Here is a 17,820-nt window from a genome sequence, read left to right on the forward strand (position 1 = left end):
TCAAAGCCAGATGATCTCAAAGGCAGTAGCTATTCATTTCAGCAAGTTACTGTTAACAGAATAGGAGGGAATGTATCTGAGGTGCAAGCAATTTTTAATAGAAAGGGAAGCTGTGGAGACTGGGACACAGAGACACCAGTGAATAGGGTGGCAAGTGTAGAAAATTATATAAGATGTCATACTGGTAAAGTGTGGCATGCACTTCAGAGGTTAAGGATAATGAATTTTGTTGGTGCAGAACCGATGATAGTTTATTCAAGACTGAACCATGGGAGTGATTAATGGAGCAATGTAGAGTGAGATTTACTCTGTGCCTAATAAATGACGTACCTGCCCTCAAATGTTTGATGAGACAATGCAAAGGGTTCTGATGAAATGTCATCGATCTGGAACGTTAACTCTGTTTCTCTCCAGAGATGCTGCCTGATCTGCTAGGTTTTTGCAGCAATCTTTGTTCTTATTTCATGTTTCCAACATTCACAGTATTTTGCTTTTGTATTAGTGTTTAATTCACTGCCACTTCTCTTCCAGTAATGCCTACATTGAAAAAGTTCTGCCCTTCTCTCCAACGAGATTCCCATTTGTTTCTTCATATTTGTTCACCTTTTTTGCTTTCTATTTCCCTTCTCGTGTTTGCTCAGGTATCTAAAAAACAACTGCTTTCACAACCACATTTTCTTCATCAGCAACTGTCTCTGGCTTCAGCTTATTCCTCATGGATTCCAACTTAAATTCCACCCTGCTTGTTATGATCACAGATATCTCCAAGGCATCCAGAACTCCTCGAACAACGGTTCTGATGAAAGGTCATCGACCTGAAACGTTAACTCTGTTTCTCTCCACAGAATAATATGCTGCCTGACTTGCTGAGTTTTTCCAGCACTTTTTGTTTTATTTCAGAGGGGTCTTTACTCTTTATCCAACCCTATGCTATACCAGCCCTGAGGATGTTTGATGCAGATGCTGAATGTCAAAGGTGGAAAAGTGTTTCTCACCACAATTTGTTACCTCCCAAACTGGTGGGCCACAACAAATCTGATAACTAACAGTTTTTTAATCAAGATATAGTGATATTAAATATTAAACATATTAACCAAAAATCTTTGAAGGAATTTTTAAAAAATTAACGCATGCCTCAAAAATGCAAACTCTTTATTTTTCTTAACCATACTACTAAACTTTAGACTTAACAAGATAAATGCCAGAAACTTGCTTGCAGTACCTCTTGTGGGTGATTCTTTCTATTCATCTCAAAAAGTATTTTAATCTAAATTACAAATTTCGGACACATGCATATCTGACTTATGATCGCTGAATAATATCAGCTTTTGTGTCGGTCAAAGAGTATTTAGTGAATTGTGAAAATTGGGTCTCAAACATAGCTTTAAACATAACTTACAATAATTAACATCTGTATCCTGACCTGACTTTGGTGCTGTACATATAAAATTAAAGCTAGGTTAGATACATCAATCCTTCCCCTCAAATGGTCAGTTGGTGAAAGCGAGGTATAACCGAGCAATATGACCGGAAGGTCTTAATGTTCAGTGCCTGTTTTGCACTGATTCTAACCAAGGTGGCAGTAAAGATGTTAACACTTGGTTCTGATGAAGGGTCATACGGACTCAAAACATCAACTGTATTCCTCTCCGCAGATGCTGTCAGACCTGCTGAGTTTTTCCAGGTATTTTTGTTTTTGTTCTAGATTTACAGCATCCGCAGTATTTTGCTTTTAACACTTGGTGGTCCTGGCTAAGGAGAGAAATCAGCTCAGGTTCCTCATGTGTGACCTTTGCTCAATATGCACATCGGCTTACAGGTAAGGATAGAAGTGTGCACAGCTGTAATGTTTCCCCACTGCACCCCCCTCCCCTCCCCTCCCACCACTACACTAGGATAAAATTATCTGCTGACATTCATTGTTTTTGCTCCTAGGGATGGCAACTTGGGTAAAGAATTGTACTCACTAATGGGTCAATCGTTCAAGAGGAAAGAAAAAGTAGAGAATTGTTTTCAAAAAGATTAAAATCAATTTAGAAATACCACAACCTATAAATGATTATCACATTCTGACTGTTTTCCAGGCCTCCACTGACAACTTACTTGCTTCTTCACAGTATCAGATTTAGCCCCTAGCGCTTATAGCATTTGTGTGAACACGACCTTCCCGCTATACCCATATAACTGCAGTCATGTGCATGTGTGCGCGGAGCATTGCTGTCGGTGGTATAAATTACCAAAACATTACAGCTCAGAGCAACAGATTGTAGTAATTTTTCCCTAAGTTCTAAAACACTGTAGAAATTGTCAGTTGCACTTATCCAAAGATAGTTCCGGCTTCAATAAAACCTGCAAACAGAGTCATCAGAAAAGTGAACAGTTTGTCACAGGAGGTTTGGAGCACTCATAATCCGAAAACTCATCAATATTGGTTCATTTTCCAACTGGCCTCCAGCAGTTTCTGCCTGTAATAAACGGGCACTAAAGACACCATAAGCAGCATCTTCGAATTTAACAGTTACTGGTTTTTCACTTTTTGGTCGATATAAGTGATTGCCTGTTGTAAAAGTGGGCCTTTTAAGTGGTGGGGACTGTTTGCTAATCGGCACAATTGGTTTCTGAGCCTGAGTATTTACATGGGAGAATGTCATGGAACTTCAACATCACAACTTATGAGGTTACAAAAGCATGACTATTTACCAGCGTCTGTAGATGAATGGATTTATCTATTATGTAGGATTTCAATGACAAGAGTGAATATCAGGAATTTGGGTATGAGGAGTGCCAGATTCCTCATTTTCAGTTCATTAATAAGAATGAATTAAAAAAATCATCTGCTAACTCTCCCCTCACCCAAAACCACCCTCCCACATCCTCGCCCAAATTCCTAATATGCACTTGTCACCTGAACAGCCAGGGCAAAATGCTTATATTTCATCTTTAAATGCTGTTTGGAATTTTTTATGTTTTGTGCAAGCTCCATTTTTACCAAAGCAGAGAAAATCTTCTAAGTAATCCCGATTGTTCCTGTATTCCTTGTAAATGTCCTCTTCTGTAAACTCTCCTAGGTAAGCTTGGCACATTTTGAACAACCTGTAGGAGTTCAGCAGAAATGTTAACAACCTGAACAAGCAACATTTTTTTTTAAAAAGTAATAAGTAAATGGAGGACATCTGAAAAAAGAACAGATAATACTGGAAATAAACAGTAGGTCTGTCAGCATCTGAAAGAGAAAACGCCAAACATTGACCCGTCTTTTCTATTTTCAGATACTCAATTTATTTTTGTGAACAGCAGGAACTTTGGGATTCTAATCTCTATCTTGCTGTTTCAATTATTTATGTGAGAATTTGTGTTTGTTGCTATTTAGCAATTTAATTTCATAACTTAGAATTATAGTGTTACCTTTTCTATCCATCTCTTTAATTATCTCAATACCACAATGTTTTACAAATCTGAGTTTAGACAACCTGCTCACAAGCCTGCCGATCCCCTTCGGCCAGGAAGAGGTTCAGGATGATGCATCATTCAATCCTTCTTCCCCACCCTGACAGTTTAGCTCAGTTTATAGCACTCTGGCCTAGTAATTCAACTCATGGCTGTGTGTGGGATGTCATCAGAGTGGATCAGTTGGTAGCATTCTCACCTCTGAGATAGAAGATTGTGGGTTCAACCCCCACTCCAGTAACTTGAGCGCAAAAACCAAGGTTGACACTTAGTGCAGAACTGAGGGAGTTCTGTAATTTTGGAGGTACCGTCTTTTGGGTGAGAAATCAAACAGAGAAGCATGACGACCTTCTCAGGTGGATGCAAAAGATTCCATGGCACTATTTCAAAGAAGAGCAGGGGAAGTGTCCATGGAGTTCTGGCCAATATTTATTCATCAATCAACATCGCACAAACAAATTATCTGATCATTATTATATTGTTGTTTGTGGGAGCTTGCTGTGCATAAATTGGCTGCCGCATTTCGTACGTTACAACAGTGACTACATTTCATTGGCTGTAAATGCCTGGGAATGTGTGGTGGTCTTGAAAGGCGCTATATAAATGCAAGACTTTCCTTTTTTCCTGTGCACAAAATGACTTCTGGTTTACATAACAGCCAGTATATTATATGGAGCACTTTGAAACATTTCTGAGGGATATGAAAGTTGCTGCATAAATGCAAGTCTTCCTCCACACACATAATGGTATCACTAAATAAGTTTTAAGGATGAGGTTTATGATGACCACCATTAAGAAGGCTGAAAATCCTTTTAATTATACAAATCTGCAACTGCTTTGAGTGAGATGCGTCAAAATAGGCGACATCTTTAACCAAGTGACTCACTCCACAGAAGCAACTCTTGACCTGCCTATTAACTCTGGAAATTTACTGTGGGGGAATTCTACGGAAACAAGTTCCGAGAAAACATTCTCCTATAAATTATTCAAGTACAACTGTCAAACTGTAAAGGTGTTAAACCTTAACAATCTCTTAAGCGAAAACATTATTATTGTTCCACGAGCAATGGAATGCAACGGTTACTACACTTTCGGTATTTAAGTTACAGCTTTCATGGTATTTTTACCTTCCTGGCCATGGTCCGCTCATTATCATCACTCCCATAAAGTCTTCTGTCTCCAGTCCTGGGCCTGACAGACGTTTAACACCATCCAACTCTATTACACCATGCCTGCAAAGTGCATCAAATAGAACAAAACAAACATTGATACACAGGGCCTTATGGTCAAATAACAGTATTATTATTTATAGATGCAGTACCAAAAAAATCTAATTATACAGTAGAAGTCTTTGGGAGAAATACTGAAACTCTGACAAACATGCCAGGGTGTGTGCCTGGTTTAATAACCCAGACATCACAGTACAAGAGATATCATAAGATGCACAATCTGCAGTTGTTATAAAGATACACATTGAAGGGTTTAGTATGACATCATAAGCCACAAGAGATCTTTAAAATAAACACTGCCCATTTTTCTCTTCTCTTTTGAAGTGCTGACTTTTACTGGAGTAGAGTTTCACAGTGCCCTCTGGCACCTCACTCAAATGACCATTTTCACGTGTCAGAAAGAAATTGGAAGTTGGGCATTGGGCTGTGACAGGCTTCTTGATCAGAGGAGAAATGAGCACTGAGCTGGGCGGTGGGGGTTGGGGGAAAGGATGATGAATAACAAGACGCTCATTTAGTTCACCAGGACCACAGCGTTCATGATCCACAACCTGAGAATACTTTCTTGTTTAAGTTTTGACCATATATGTCTCTGGTACACCATTTGAAAACCAGTAGAAAGTGTTATTTGTTCTCAATGCTTCTAACCCCTGCTCTTAGAAGCAATCAAATGTTAGCATTGAACTATCCTTGCCTATTATCATAGCGTGCCTGGGGCACTAGGAAACCAAACCCATACCGCTGGCTGCACACTTTTAATTTGATGTGTTCAATAATTACTATGTGTCTCAATGTGGAACATAATTACAGTTACTCTATGCTGTAGGTAATTCCAGAAATGCTCTTCAGATATGGAGCAAGTAAGTTTAGTAAAAAATTTTTAAAATTGCATTCTATCCACACAATTTATTGGAAATCAACTAAAAACTATTTCTTTATAAAATTTTAAAAACTAAATAGTTCATACCCCTTAAAGACAAATATATTTAAAATACTGTGGTGTAGTTATAAGCTAATATCTTATCTTGTTCTAACAGGTAGTGTTCATAAACCTGTGATCTGAACCACAATTAGAGTTTTGGTTTACGATACTAGTTGAAAATTTTAGTCAGGTCTTGATTTATATATTAGATAATCACCTCCCTATCTTTGTAATCTCCAACCCCACAAGCCTTTGAGATCTTTGCAAGCTTTACTTCTAGTATTTTGAGCATCCCTGGTTTCAATCTCTAAACCATTGGCGGCCGTGCCTTCGGCTGACTGGACCCCAAGCTCTGGAATTTCCTTCCTAAACCTCTCCACTTTTCTTCTCTCCTCTAAGATGCTCCATAAAATCAACCTCTTTGACCAAATCTGCACTAGCATCTCTTTATGTGGCTCAGTATCAAATTTTGCTTTATAATGCTCCTGTGAAGCACCTTGGGATGTTTTATTGCATTAAAGATGCTATATAACCAGCTGTTTTTGTTGAGCTATTTGCCACTCCCTGTATAGTCACTTAGACACCTGCCTGTAACTCACTCCCAGGGAGTTCAATTATTTATCTAAATATAAAAGAGACTATTTATGACAAAGTATCAAAATAATTTGATCTTACAATTATTCACAATTGCTAAATTATGACATGCAATCTCAGTTCTAAGGTATTTTTTGTACACAATTACTTACTATTTTATGTCATCCATATCACTATCTAGAACGAGCAATGAAAGGGAATGTTTCATTTTGTAAAAGTTAAACTGGCAGAAACTCACTTTTCCCAACTCTGGGAGCAGCATTTCTCCAAAGCATCAGTGTAATCTGATTCACTCAGTGTTATTTTCCCGTCTTTCACTGTAGAGGATTTCGATTCCCACTTTGAAAGATATTCCTGCATCTTTACAGTACAGGGTGAACAATAAGCGAAAGATTAATTTAATAATGTCAATGTTTTTAAAAAGGAAGTTAAGCCAGTCTTTTCAATAATTATCATACTGTATTCCAACTTTCTTCTGCCTGCCTTCCTTATCCTATTCGAACTGTGGTCCCTCATTTCTCACTCGAAGCCTCTTCATTAAGGGTGTATGTTTGCTGTGGTTCTAAACTTCTATTATACCCATCATATTACTCTCAACTTTCAGCAAGCTTACGGATGGTGCCCTCACTGACGTCAGATAGTCTTCGATTCCCAGCAGGACAAAAAGAGGAAGGAATTTGTTATTACACTTTGTTCTAATGTTCTGTCCAACGTAACTAAAAATACTTGGAAAAGGACTGGCTTCATCTGTTAGGACGAGAAGGTGCTGCTTCTCAGCATACATTTCAAAAACATGCCAGCAGAAATGTATTTTGTAGTATAAATCAATTTAATAGTAACTAGCAATTAACAAGTACTTATTATTGCTGAGAAAATAAATATGCTGTCGAGGCTTTTCACCTTGCACTCATCAGGACAGATTCGCAATACCAAATCTGAAGGGAACAACACTTTATACTGCATGAGAAAAGACTGCTGATTGGTTGGCAAGCGGACTCTGATTGATAGAGGTGTTGCCATGGAGAATGCACCATGGAACAGTTAACTGCCAAGCTTTTGTTTAAATTCATACCAAGCAGGTTGACTCTGATTGGTCACGGCATTGCCCTGGGGAATGAACCAGAGAATGGCTGTCCCCCAAACTTTTGTTTAGTTGAAAAAGGCACAATGCATGGACATGCTCTTTCTGTTTGCAAACTCAAGTTCTGTACTATCAAATCATTAAAAGTACTTATTACATAGAAAGGTGCCACCCACAACAATTATTGACTGCACTTAGCTTCTAACATTACTCATGAAGTCTTTTTTAAGCTCATTTAAATTTGTCTGTAGGTCCTGATGTGGGACAGCCCCACCTTATCTCTACCACTGAATCATCCACAACTCTTTTCCGGTGCATGGTAGGGCACTCAAAATAAATTTACCAGTTTCATTTCTAGAAATATTTAAAATTTAGTGAAACAACTGATACTTACTAAGATAAAATTCACCATTTTATAGATCTAATTGTCAATACTCCTTTTACACAAAAATAAATACTCTTTCCTGCTCCATGTTACCAACACAGATAAATATAGGTGCAGTCCTCTTCCTTTTGTGAAGCCAGCTAAAAATGATTTACATTTACATAGTGCCTTTCATGACTTTAGGACATCCCAAAGTTCTTCATATTCAAAGAAATACTTTTGAAGTGTAGCCACCATTATAATGTAGGGATTTTGAATAATCCGACAATTTTTTAAAGAATAAAAATGGTTACTTATTTAGTTGAGTTTTGTAATTTTCAATTACTGGATAACTTCAATCTTTGTTTTGGAAACAACTTTGAACTAACAGAAATAGTCTGTATAGTTATTTGATTAACTTGGTTAAATTAAGCGATATGAAAGAAATGACGACATAAACAAAGATAATTATAGATAGAAGACTGAGATCCAGAAAAAAAGATCACTGTATCTCTAAGTGAATGGGTACCAAAACATAGCTCTTTCCGCACAAGAGCCAGTGATCATACAAAGCACTGAACCTACCTGATAAGAAATTGCTCTGCAGGAGTCACACTGCAAATAATCAGGCATGTGGCTGGAGTGAAACTCCTCATCATTCAGATTAGGTGATTTCATTTCAAATGTCCCTGATTCTTGAAATTGCCCTGAACTTTGAGAAGCATACTCTCTCTGCCTCCCATTCTTCTCAACTCCACTGGCGCTGTCACGCAGACATAGGGTTAGGATTGCCACAACAAGAAACTTCATGATGGCCACTGCGACAGTTATTAGCAATGCATTCAATCAGGGTTATTGAATGTACTGGAGCAAAGGCTGGCAATAAATATTTCAAATGCTGACGTGGTGGTACTCAGTGTCTTTGTGCTGCACCAATCAGGAAATGAAAAATAGCAGCTGTGCGATTTTAAAATAATCTGGAGGAGAAGAAGAAAAACACACTCTATAGAGGTGCCTTTTAATACATTAAATCAACCTTAAGCCAAATTCTTTCTTTTACCTGCAAGAATTTACAGATCAAAAAACATCTGGTTCTGGTTTAAATAATTATGGTTTGAAAGATTATTAGTATGTCTCTGAGGACATTTGGCACTCTCAAGAACAGCCTTCTACTTCCTCTATTTTTCTAGTCACCTTAGCACAGGGCCATCTCAGGCTTGGGAAGCAGCAGATGTCTCTTGCCTTCATAAATCCTAATCTGAAACAGATTAGGTCAACAGATGATTCTTCCACTCACTTTCACTCCCTGCAGGTGGGAAACACCTGGTCTCCATTCTCTATTGTGCTTCTCCACAGCTGAGACGGAAAACGTATAGGGTAGTCTAAACACACACCAGTATCCCACCATTTTCCTGTATCATGCATTTGTCTCCCAGTGCACTGCTCAATGTATGTGAAATCTTATAAACTCTGTAAAAGTTTCAGCTGGACGTAGTAGAATCAGTAGTGATGAAATAAATAATTATTCAAAGTAAAGTTTATTCTGCAGAATACTAATAAAAATCATAAGGTACAGATGTGAAGCTGATATTGGGTCGATCCACACCAACAAAACTCAACTGATTTAATGGATCCTAAAATGAATTGTATTGACCACACTGTGTAGGCCAATCTCAAAGGAATTCTAAAATGAGGGCAAACCTTGGATCCAGGAAACCTATACCACGTACAATCTTCTCCATCAGACAAACCTTTGTCAATTAGTCTCCTGAAGGAAAATTCTACATAAATGCTCTCTGCTCCCAATGGAAGGAGTCCCCAAGCTTGCATGCCATTCCCCATTAATCTCAAGCAGCAGATACTAGTGGAGCTTGGTGTTCTGATTAAGGTTTGTCCAACATTGTTGAGTAGCTCTTTCCAGCACCATATAATTTAAAACAGGAAAAACCAGTGGCTAAGAAATAGAAGCGTAAATATGATCTTAGTTATCTGGCCTTTTTTTCCAATATGCTTAATAGCTTACATTTATCTACTTTAAAATCCACCTGTTAGATAAAAAATTAAAGACAAAAATGGTGAGTCAATCTGAATTAGCATCTCATGTACCACTAGTCCATAGTCAAGCATCCAAGCTTCTTGAGGCTTATCCAGTTTAAAACTAGTCCTGTATAAGCCCAATTCAAAGAACCTGTACACACTTCCACACTGTCCTGCCACATTTAAATAGGGTTGTCACCTGATTAATGAATGCTCAGCAATCTATGTTTTAAACAAGCCATGTGAGTTAAGAAAAAAGTTTTAGAGTTTCAGCCACATTTTCAGACGGCTTTCTGACCTCACATTATATCAAAAGCCCCCAAAATTACCAACTTCACTATGGAGGTCTCTGAGATGAGGCCTCAGTTTTGCTGCCTTTTTGAAATCTTGTGCAAGCGTAGGAGTTCAACTTCCTATCTGACTCTGCTTGCAGTCAACTTCAGATAGGAGTTATTTTCAGTATTGTATCTATCTATAGTTTGTTTCTCTAATTTCTGTATGTGTTTTGTGGGGAGGATTTTGATATAGAGACTGCGTGAGGAGAGAGAGCCCTGTGCACTATTCCCCATTTGGACGGCAGAAGTTGATAGGCAGCTGCATTGATAACAGATTCACTTGAAATTTTCAGTAATGATCAACAATTACACCCAAATCTTTTCCCACTCTTGGTAATGAATGGATACACCCTGTCCTTCATAATCCTGCCCTTCATAATCCTGCATGCACATTTTTTTTTCCAATGTGCATAATAGTTTACATTTACCTACTTAAAAATCCATCTGTCAGATAAAGAATTAAAGACAAAAATGGTGAGGCAATCTGAGTTAGCATCTCTTGTACCACTAGACCTGTAATCAAACATCCAACTATATTAACAAAGCAGCCCGCTTGATTGGCGCCCCATCCACAAACATTCACTCCCTCCACCACCGATGCACAGTGGCAACAGTGTATACCGTCTACAAGATGCACTGCAGGAACTCACCAAGACTCCATAGATAACACTTTCCAAACCCACAGTCGCTACTGTCTAGAAGGACAAGGGCAGCAGATACATGGAAACACCACCACCTGCAAGTTCCCCTTCAAGCCAGTCACCATCCTGACTTGGAAATATATCACCGTTCCTTTACTGTCGTTAGGTCAAAATTCTGGAACCCTCCCTAACAGCACTGTGGGTGTACCTACACCACATGGACTGTAGCGGTTCAAGAAGGCAACTCACCACCACCTTCTCAAGGGCAATTAGGGATGGGCAACAAATGCTGGCCTAGCCAGAAATGCCCACATCCCATGAATGAATACTAAAAGAATTATGAACGCCCCTGTAGTTTGACAGTAGCCCCTAATAGAATGTTCCTAACACTTATCACACTCATTAAAACATACTTCACATTCATTTACATATGTTTTTTTGTTTCTACCACTCTGACTTACTTTGGAAAAATATCCTGGGCTTACCTTATCTACACCTTTTAATATTACATAATTCAAGTGAGAATCCTTGTTTTCTATCTAGGATGTAAAGCTTGAACTTGGAAATATTGAATAGTAGAAAGAAACAGCACAGAAGCAGGCAGACAAATCATTGTGCCTGTGCCAGCTTCTCCCATGTATTTTGCAGACTATCAAATCAGTCTCAAACCAAATAATAGCTTGTACCTCAGCCAAAAAACACAATAATAGCCTAACATGACTTTAAAAGAGGTAGAGTTCTAGCAAAGGTGGCATTGGTCATAAAGCATTAAAAGAGCCCTGAAACACACCAGAAGAGCTAAAAGCCTGCTATTATTTGAGGTGGATAAAATAGCAATATTTTTATCATAGGGAGGGAGAAATTGACATTTGATGTAAATTGAGATGTGCCCTACTGTTGACAAAATGCGCTTCCCAATGGAACTGATCCATACAAAACAGGGTTTCAGATTCAATCGCCAATGCTGAGTGAGCTGACCCTCGTTGGGTGGTGGCAAAGGCATTATCACTCAACTCAAGAGAAAAAAAGGAAGAAAAATAAAATCAGCCAAGCTTCACACCCTGGATCCCTATCCAATGTCTCCCGCATGAAAGGTGCAGCTGTGAAAATCGTGGAATGAACATGAAGAGACTGAGATGCCAATTTAGTTGTCATAAAGCATGTCAACTCAATATCTGACCTCAAAGATGAAGATGGCACTTGAGGTGTTAGAGAGTGACAAACATGCATGGATCACCACAGCAAGAGGCAGCGTAAGCCAAGAAACAAACTTTAAATGTAGTCAAATACTTTTCAACAGTCAGGGGTCCCTCCAGGTAATTATCCAATGGCCCATGGGATAGGGAAGTCCTGAAAAGGAGAAAGTCCTACATTTACATAGCACCTGTCACAACGTCAGCATCCTCGGAAACACCTTACAAGCAATGAAGTAGTTTTTGAAGTGTAGTGGCTGTTGGAATGCAGGAAATGCAGCAACCAATTTGCACACGGCAAACTCTCTCAAATAGCAATTATGACCAGAAAAGCTGTTTTTACACATTGGCTGAGAGATAGCATTGGCCAAGACATTGGGGAGAACTCCCATTTTTTTTTTCAAAACCTGGGAAAGCACCCCAAAGCGCTTCACAGGAGCGACTGCCAGACAGAATTAAGACACCGAGCCACATGAGGAGATATTAGGACAGTTGACCAAAAGATCAAAGATGTAGGTTTCATGGAGCAACTGAAAGGAGGTGAGGGTAGTAGAGAGAAAGAGAGAGAGATTTCCCACCGATGAAGGGCCCAGGCCGCCAAAGGCGCAGCTAACCGATGGTAGAGAGATTATAAAAGGAGGACTCACAAGAGGCCAGAATTGGAGGAGCTCAGAGACCTTAGGTGCTGTGGAGCTGGAAGAGAGTACAGAGATAGGGAGGGATGAGGCTGGCAGCAAAAATCTCGGGCAAACGGCTGCAGAGTTGGGCACGGAGACCGGTTTCCACATGGTGGGCACACCTGGCGGCCATACCTGGCGGCCATGAGGGACAACATGGTGACCATCACAATGGGAACCAGCCAGATGCCGAAAACCCTCTCCCACAGACACGGTGGCGGGGGGAAAGTCAGATTAGGATCCACGGGGGAAATATTACTTCAAGATTGCGTGAAATATAAGAATCCCAAAACAGATTTGGTTTTAAACAGGCTCCTGGTTGAGATTTTGAATATAAAGTGTTAAAAAATAAAAACGCCCTCTGCCTTCTCCAGGTGGGAGGATTTCGAGATCATTCGTTGGTTAAAAAAACACACACACAAAATCAGGATCTTGGCATCATGTCACTCTGAGGTAAATGGGCGCTCAACTCTCACCGGCACCAACTCGACAACTCCGCCGCCCGCTCTCCCGCTCAAGCTGAAGGACCCGCCTCCTTACCCCGTCAGCCACCATTGGCTGAAACGATCCCCATGCTGCCTCCTTATTGGATAATAGCTGTCCCACTTAGCCGAGGACGGCATCGCCCCTTCAAACCCCGCCCCCCCGCCCCCCCAACTACACAAAGGACGCTCTGATTGGTCTAGAGCTGAGGACCGATGAAGATTGACTCGGCCTCGGACCAATGAGCACGGCGCTAACGCGGATTGACGTTGCGTCCAATCAATCAGGTCTGCCGCGGAGTCACGTGGGGAGCGACCGGCATTTCTCGCTGTCTGTTATGCGGGCCTGGCGCTGGTCACGCGCTTAGTTCAAAGGTCGGGGTTGAGGAAGCTATTGTCAATGGGCTTGACATAGTCAACTGAGACTGTTGGAGTGGAGAGAAAAGTCTTGCTGCCCAGAAATAAAGGGGTTACACCCAATTCTTTATATGCAGCTTCAGTGAATCCTTCTCTGGAGCTTTCACAGAATCACACAGTGCAGAAGAGGCCCTTCAGCCCATCGATTCTGCACTGACACATGAGAAACACCTGACCTACCTACCTAATCCCATTTATCAGCACTGGGCCCATAGCCTTGAATGTTATGACGTGCCCAATGCTCATCCAAGTACTTTTTAAAGGATGTAAGGCAACCCGCCTCCACCACCCTCCCAGGCAGCGCATTCCAGACCGTCACCACCCTCTGGGTAAAAAGGTTTTTCCTCACATCCCCCCTAAACCTCCTGCCCCTCACCTTGAACTTATGTCCCCTCATGACTTGACCCTTCAACCATGGGGAACAGCTGCTCCCTATCCACCCTGTCCATGCCCCTCATCATCTTGTACACCTCGATCAGGTCACCCCTCAGTCTTCTCTGTTCCAACGAAAACAACCCAAGTCTATCCAACCTCTCTCCATAACTTAAATGTTTCATCCCAGGCAACATCCTGGTGAATCTCCTCTGCACCCCCTCCAGTGCAATCACATCCTTCCTATAATGTGGTGACCAGTACTGCACACAGTGCTCCAGCTGTGGCCTCACCAAGGTTCTATATAACTCCAACATGACCTCCCTACTTTTGTAATCTATGCCTCGATTGATAAAGGCAAATGTCCCATATGGCTTTTACACCACCCCACTAACATGCCTTCAGAGATCTATGGACACACACGCCAAGGTCCCTTTGTTCCTCAGAACTTCCTAGTGCCATGTCGTTCATTGAATACTTCCTTGTCAGATTACTCCTTCCAAAGTGTATCACCTCACACTTTTCAGGGTTAAATTCCATCTGCCACTTATCTGCCCATTTGACCATCCGGTCTATATCTTCCTGCAGCCCAAGACACTCAACCTCACTGTTAACCACCCGGCTAATCTTTGTGTCATCCGCAAACTACCCCCCACATAGTCATCTATGTCATTCATGCCCATGATACTGTCATTCTCAGACAAATATCATGATTGCAGAATCATCTGATGCCCAACCAGGATTGTCAACTGTGATTGGACATGTTGTTGGAAGTTTCATTGTATAACCTCCAGCTTAGGGTTTTCAATTCTGGTTTAAGGTTTCATCACTTGATCTCCTGCCATTGATCTCCCAACACCAATCTTTAAGACCTGATGCTTTCCCACCTCAGCCAAAGCACACAGGCTCTACACAAATAGACAATTCTACACTCCAAGACTACTCAATTGCATGTAAAGTCCTTTGGGATGCCCTGAGGTTGTGAAAGAATATATGTAAATTTTTACTTTTTTGACTTTTCTTCCATCACCTATATTTTTAGAAATAATGAAGCGTGCAAAGAAAATGAAAGAATGCACCATTATATTTAGTGACCCTATGATCTTTCTCCTGGGTTTTGTTCCCAACACTATCCTAGAGATGAATCTTCAATTCCAGGAGAGTTGGCAACATAATCCAACTGCCCCATCCAGTCAAATAGCCCTTTCCCTTTCTTCAATATTTTTATAACTACTCTGATAAACTAACATGTTCAAATAAATTATTAGTTTTTAATGCATCCAAGGTTTGCTTGCAGTAGAATCTGCCCTCTCCTGAAAGTTCCAAGTCAATCCTGGAGGGTTAACAATCCTACATATGAAACCATCAAACCTGGAATGCGTTGCCTGGGAGGGTGGTGGAGGCGGGTTGCCTCACATCCTTTAAAAAGTACCTGGATGAGCACTTGGCACGTCATAACATTCAAGGCTATGGGCCAAATGCTGGTAAATGGAATTAGGTAGGTAGGTCAGGTGTTTCTCACATGTCGGTGCAGACTTGATGGGCCTCTTCTGCACTCTATGATTCTGTGAAATCTACTGGTTTCCTACTGCATTATTTTGAATTGTGGGGGTTGTCGTTAAGCTGACAAAAATTACAGCCATTTTGATCCCAGGAAAATTCCATAAATGGGAATAAGAGGAGTGACCATTTATTCAGATATAAACGGATATATTCCACTCAAATTTATCTGTATCTGCTTCCGGTGACAAATTACATACCTGGAATGTTAGTTCTGTTTCTATCTCCCTAGTTGCTTTCTGACCTACTGAGCATTTCCAGTATTTTCTGTTTATATTTTAGATTTCAAGTATCCGCAGTATTTTGCTTCTGAGGCCACGTACTCATGAGAGAGTAGCAGGTGTTGTTTCATGATACCCTAATGTGAACTTCTGAGTTATTTTGGATGGCAGAGAGTACAAAAGCCATATAATGCTAAAGCTATATAAAACAATAGTTCAACCCCAGATGGAGTATTGTGTTCAATTCTGAACATTACACATTAGGAAAGATTTGAAGGCTTTGGACAGGGTACAGAAGAGATTTACTAGAATGGTCCTGGGCAATGTTCCCTCATATTTTCTTCTCAAGCGCACATGTGATTTGTTTAGGTGTGTGGCCCCTGTACATTTGCTGTGCAGTAATTTAAGATGGCCAGTGTGTGCATGGTCCCTCAGAGACTTTTAAGTTGCTGTGTGGCTGTGTAGCTTAGAGGGAACATTGGTTCCAGGGATGACAGATTACAGTTACGATAAGAGACTGGAGAATTTGGGGTTGTTTTCCTTACGGCATAGAAGGCTAACAGGAGATTTGATTGGATTTTTTTTTAATCATGAAGGGTTTGGATAGAATAAATTAAGAGAAACTGTTTCCAATAGTTAAAGGATCAATAACCAAACAGTTGTTTCCCTCTGGGATTTGAGCACCTCAGCATTTACCATCTGCTGTGCCATAATAATTCAATAATAGCCCTCAAAAGGAATTGGATAAATGCTTGAAGGAGAAAGAGCAGGATGTGTGGAACTAACTCGATTGATCTTCAAAAGGCTCAATGCAGACTCGATGGGCCAAATAGCCTCCTTTCATGCTGTATCAATCTATGATTCTACAGGGGGTCTCATTTTTGAATTCAATTTCCACTTCCATGAGGCTCCTCCAGCTCATTCCACAATTCAATTTGACCATAGCAGACAGTGAGGGTCATTTACCCTCAGTGCCCCATATGAACTCACAGGGCATTATCCTCAGATACTGAAGCATTTCTTGTCCATTTGCAGCAAGACCTGGACAACATCCAGGCTTGGGCTGACAAGCAGCAAGTTACATTTGTGTCACACAAGTGCCCAGCAATGGCCATCTCCAACAAGAGGGAATTTAACCATCTCCTCTTGACATTCAATGGCATTACCAACACTTAATCCTTTTGGTCCCCTTATCTAAGGAGAGGTATACTTGCCATAGAGGGAGTGCAACGGAGGTTCACCAGATTAATCCCTGGGATGACGGGATTGTTTTACGAGGAGAGGTTGAGGACACTGGGTGTGTATTCCCCAGAGTTTTGAAGAATGAGCAATGTCCTAAGTGAAACTTAAAATCTTACAGGGCATGACAGGGTGGATATGTAGATAAGATATTTCCTCTGGCTGGTGAGTCTAAAACCAGGGGACATAATCTCAGGATAAGGGTTAGGCTATTTAGGTCTGGAATGAGGATGAATTTCTTCACTCAGAGGGTGGTGAATCTTTGGAATTCTCTACGCCAGAGGGTTGTGGAAGCTCAGTCATTGAGCATGTTCAAGACAGAAATCGATAGATTTCTGGAGACTAATGACATCAAAGGTTATGCCGCTGGGTCAAAATCCTGGAACTCTCTCCCTAACAGCACTGTGGGTCAACCTACACCACATGGACTGCAGCGGGTCAAGAAGGCGGCTCACCACCTTCTCAGGGGCAATTAGGGATGGGCAATAAATGCTGGCCTAGCTAGCGACACTCCCATCCCATGATAGAATTTTTTAAAAGAGTAATGTTAGGGTTTTGCCCCCAATGTATCATGATTTTTTTTTACACATCATCAATATTTTAAAGGAGAGTTGGACTCCAAGGGTTTTTCAGGGTAAGTCTTATCTGATCCCCATTTAATTAAACTTGAGAATTAGAACATGAAATTTCTGATTAATAATTTTGGCACATATTACCTACAACATGTAGCAACCATGACAGTACTAGTAGTGACAATTACTCACAAGAAGACACAATCAGAAAGATTGGCACGCATGTAGCTCTAATCTGCGTAAACTAGCTGAAGCCAAACCACATCAAGTACACATGAGCTGCTGTGTTGTACATTTTATATCCTTAGCAACGTCTTGCAGTATGATGATACCTTGCCAATATATTCTGGACGTTTTTCATGAATACGTAACATGTTAACCCATTAAGTCACTTTGCAGACTATGGAATTCTCTGAAGTGAGTCTGTGTGATATTAT

At 40.5% G+C, this 17,820-nt stretch overlaps 1 protein-coding gene across 3 annotated transcripts; it reads right to left on the minus strand.

The window, feature by feature from the left end:
* Positions 1-1,137: 1,137 nt before the first annotated feature.
* Positions 1,138-13,134, minus strand: LOC144671025 (marginal zone B- and B1-cell-specific protein-like). Of its 3 annotated transcripts, none has more exons than XM_078533052.1 (5): positions 13,061-13,134; positions 8,223-8,614; positions 6,431-6,552; positions 4,575-4,679; positions 1,138-3,093 (listed from the first exon to the last, which is right to left on the minus strand). In XM_078533052.1, exons 2-5 carry the CDS (start codon positions 8,445-8,447, stop codon positions 2,928-2,930), a joined length of 618 nt encoding a protein of 205 aa, XP_078389178.1. In that variant the 5' UTR covers positions 8,448-8,614; positions 13,061-13,134; the 3' UTR covers positions 1,138-2,927. The 3 variants fall into 3 exon arrangements, with proteins under 3 accessions (XP_078389178.1, XP_078389177.1, XP_078389179.1); XM_078533051.1 differs by having other exon boundaries at positions 12,997-13,117; XM_078533053.1 differs by lacking the exon at positions 13,061-13,134 and adding an exon at positions 8,832-8,850.
* Positions 13,135-17,820: the final 4,686 nt, after the last annotated feature.

This window comes from Cetorhinus maximus, chromosome 2 (genome assembly GCF_964194155.1).
Source record: "Cetorhinus maximus chromosome 2, sCetMax3.hap1.1, whole genome shotgun sequence".
NCBI classification, from domain to species: Eukaryota; Metazoa; Chordata; class Chondrichthyes; order Lamniformes; family Cetorhinidae; genus Cetorhinus; species Cetorhinus maximus.

Coding starts and splice junctions, on each gene's coding strand:
- LOC144671025 (XM_078533052.1), bottom strand. CDS start 8,447: ATGAAGTTTCTTGTTGTGGCAATCCTAACCCTATGTCTGCGTGACAGC. Junction 6,553..8,222: donor GCAGAGCAATTTCTTATCAG/GTAGGTTCAGTG, acceptor TGTACTGTAAAG/ATGCAGGAATATCTTTCAAA. Junction 3,094..4,574: donor AGCGGACCATGGCCAGGAAG/GTAAAAATACCA, acceptor GAACTCCTACAG/GTTGTTCAAAATGTGCCAAG.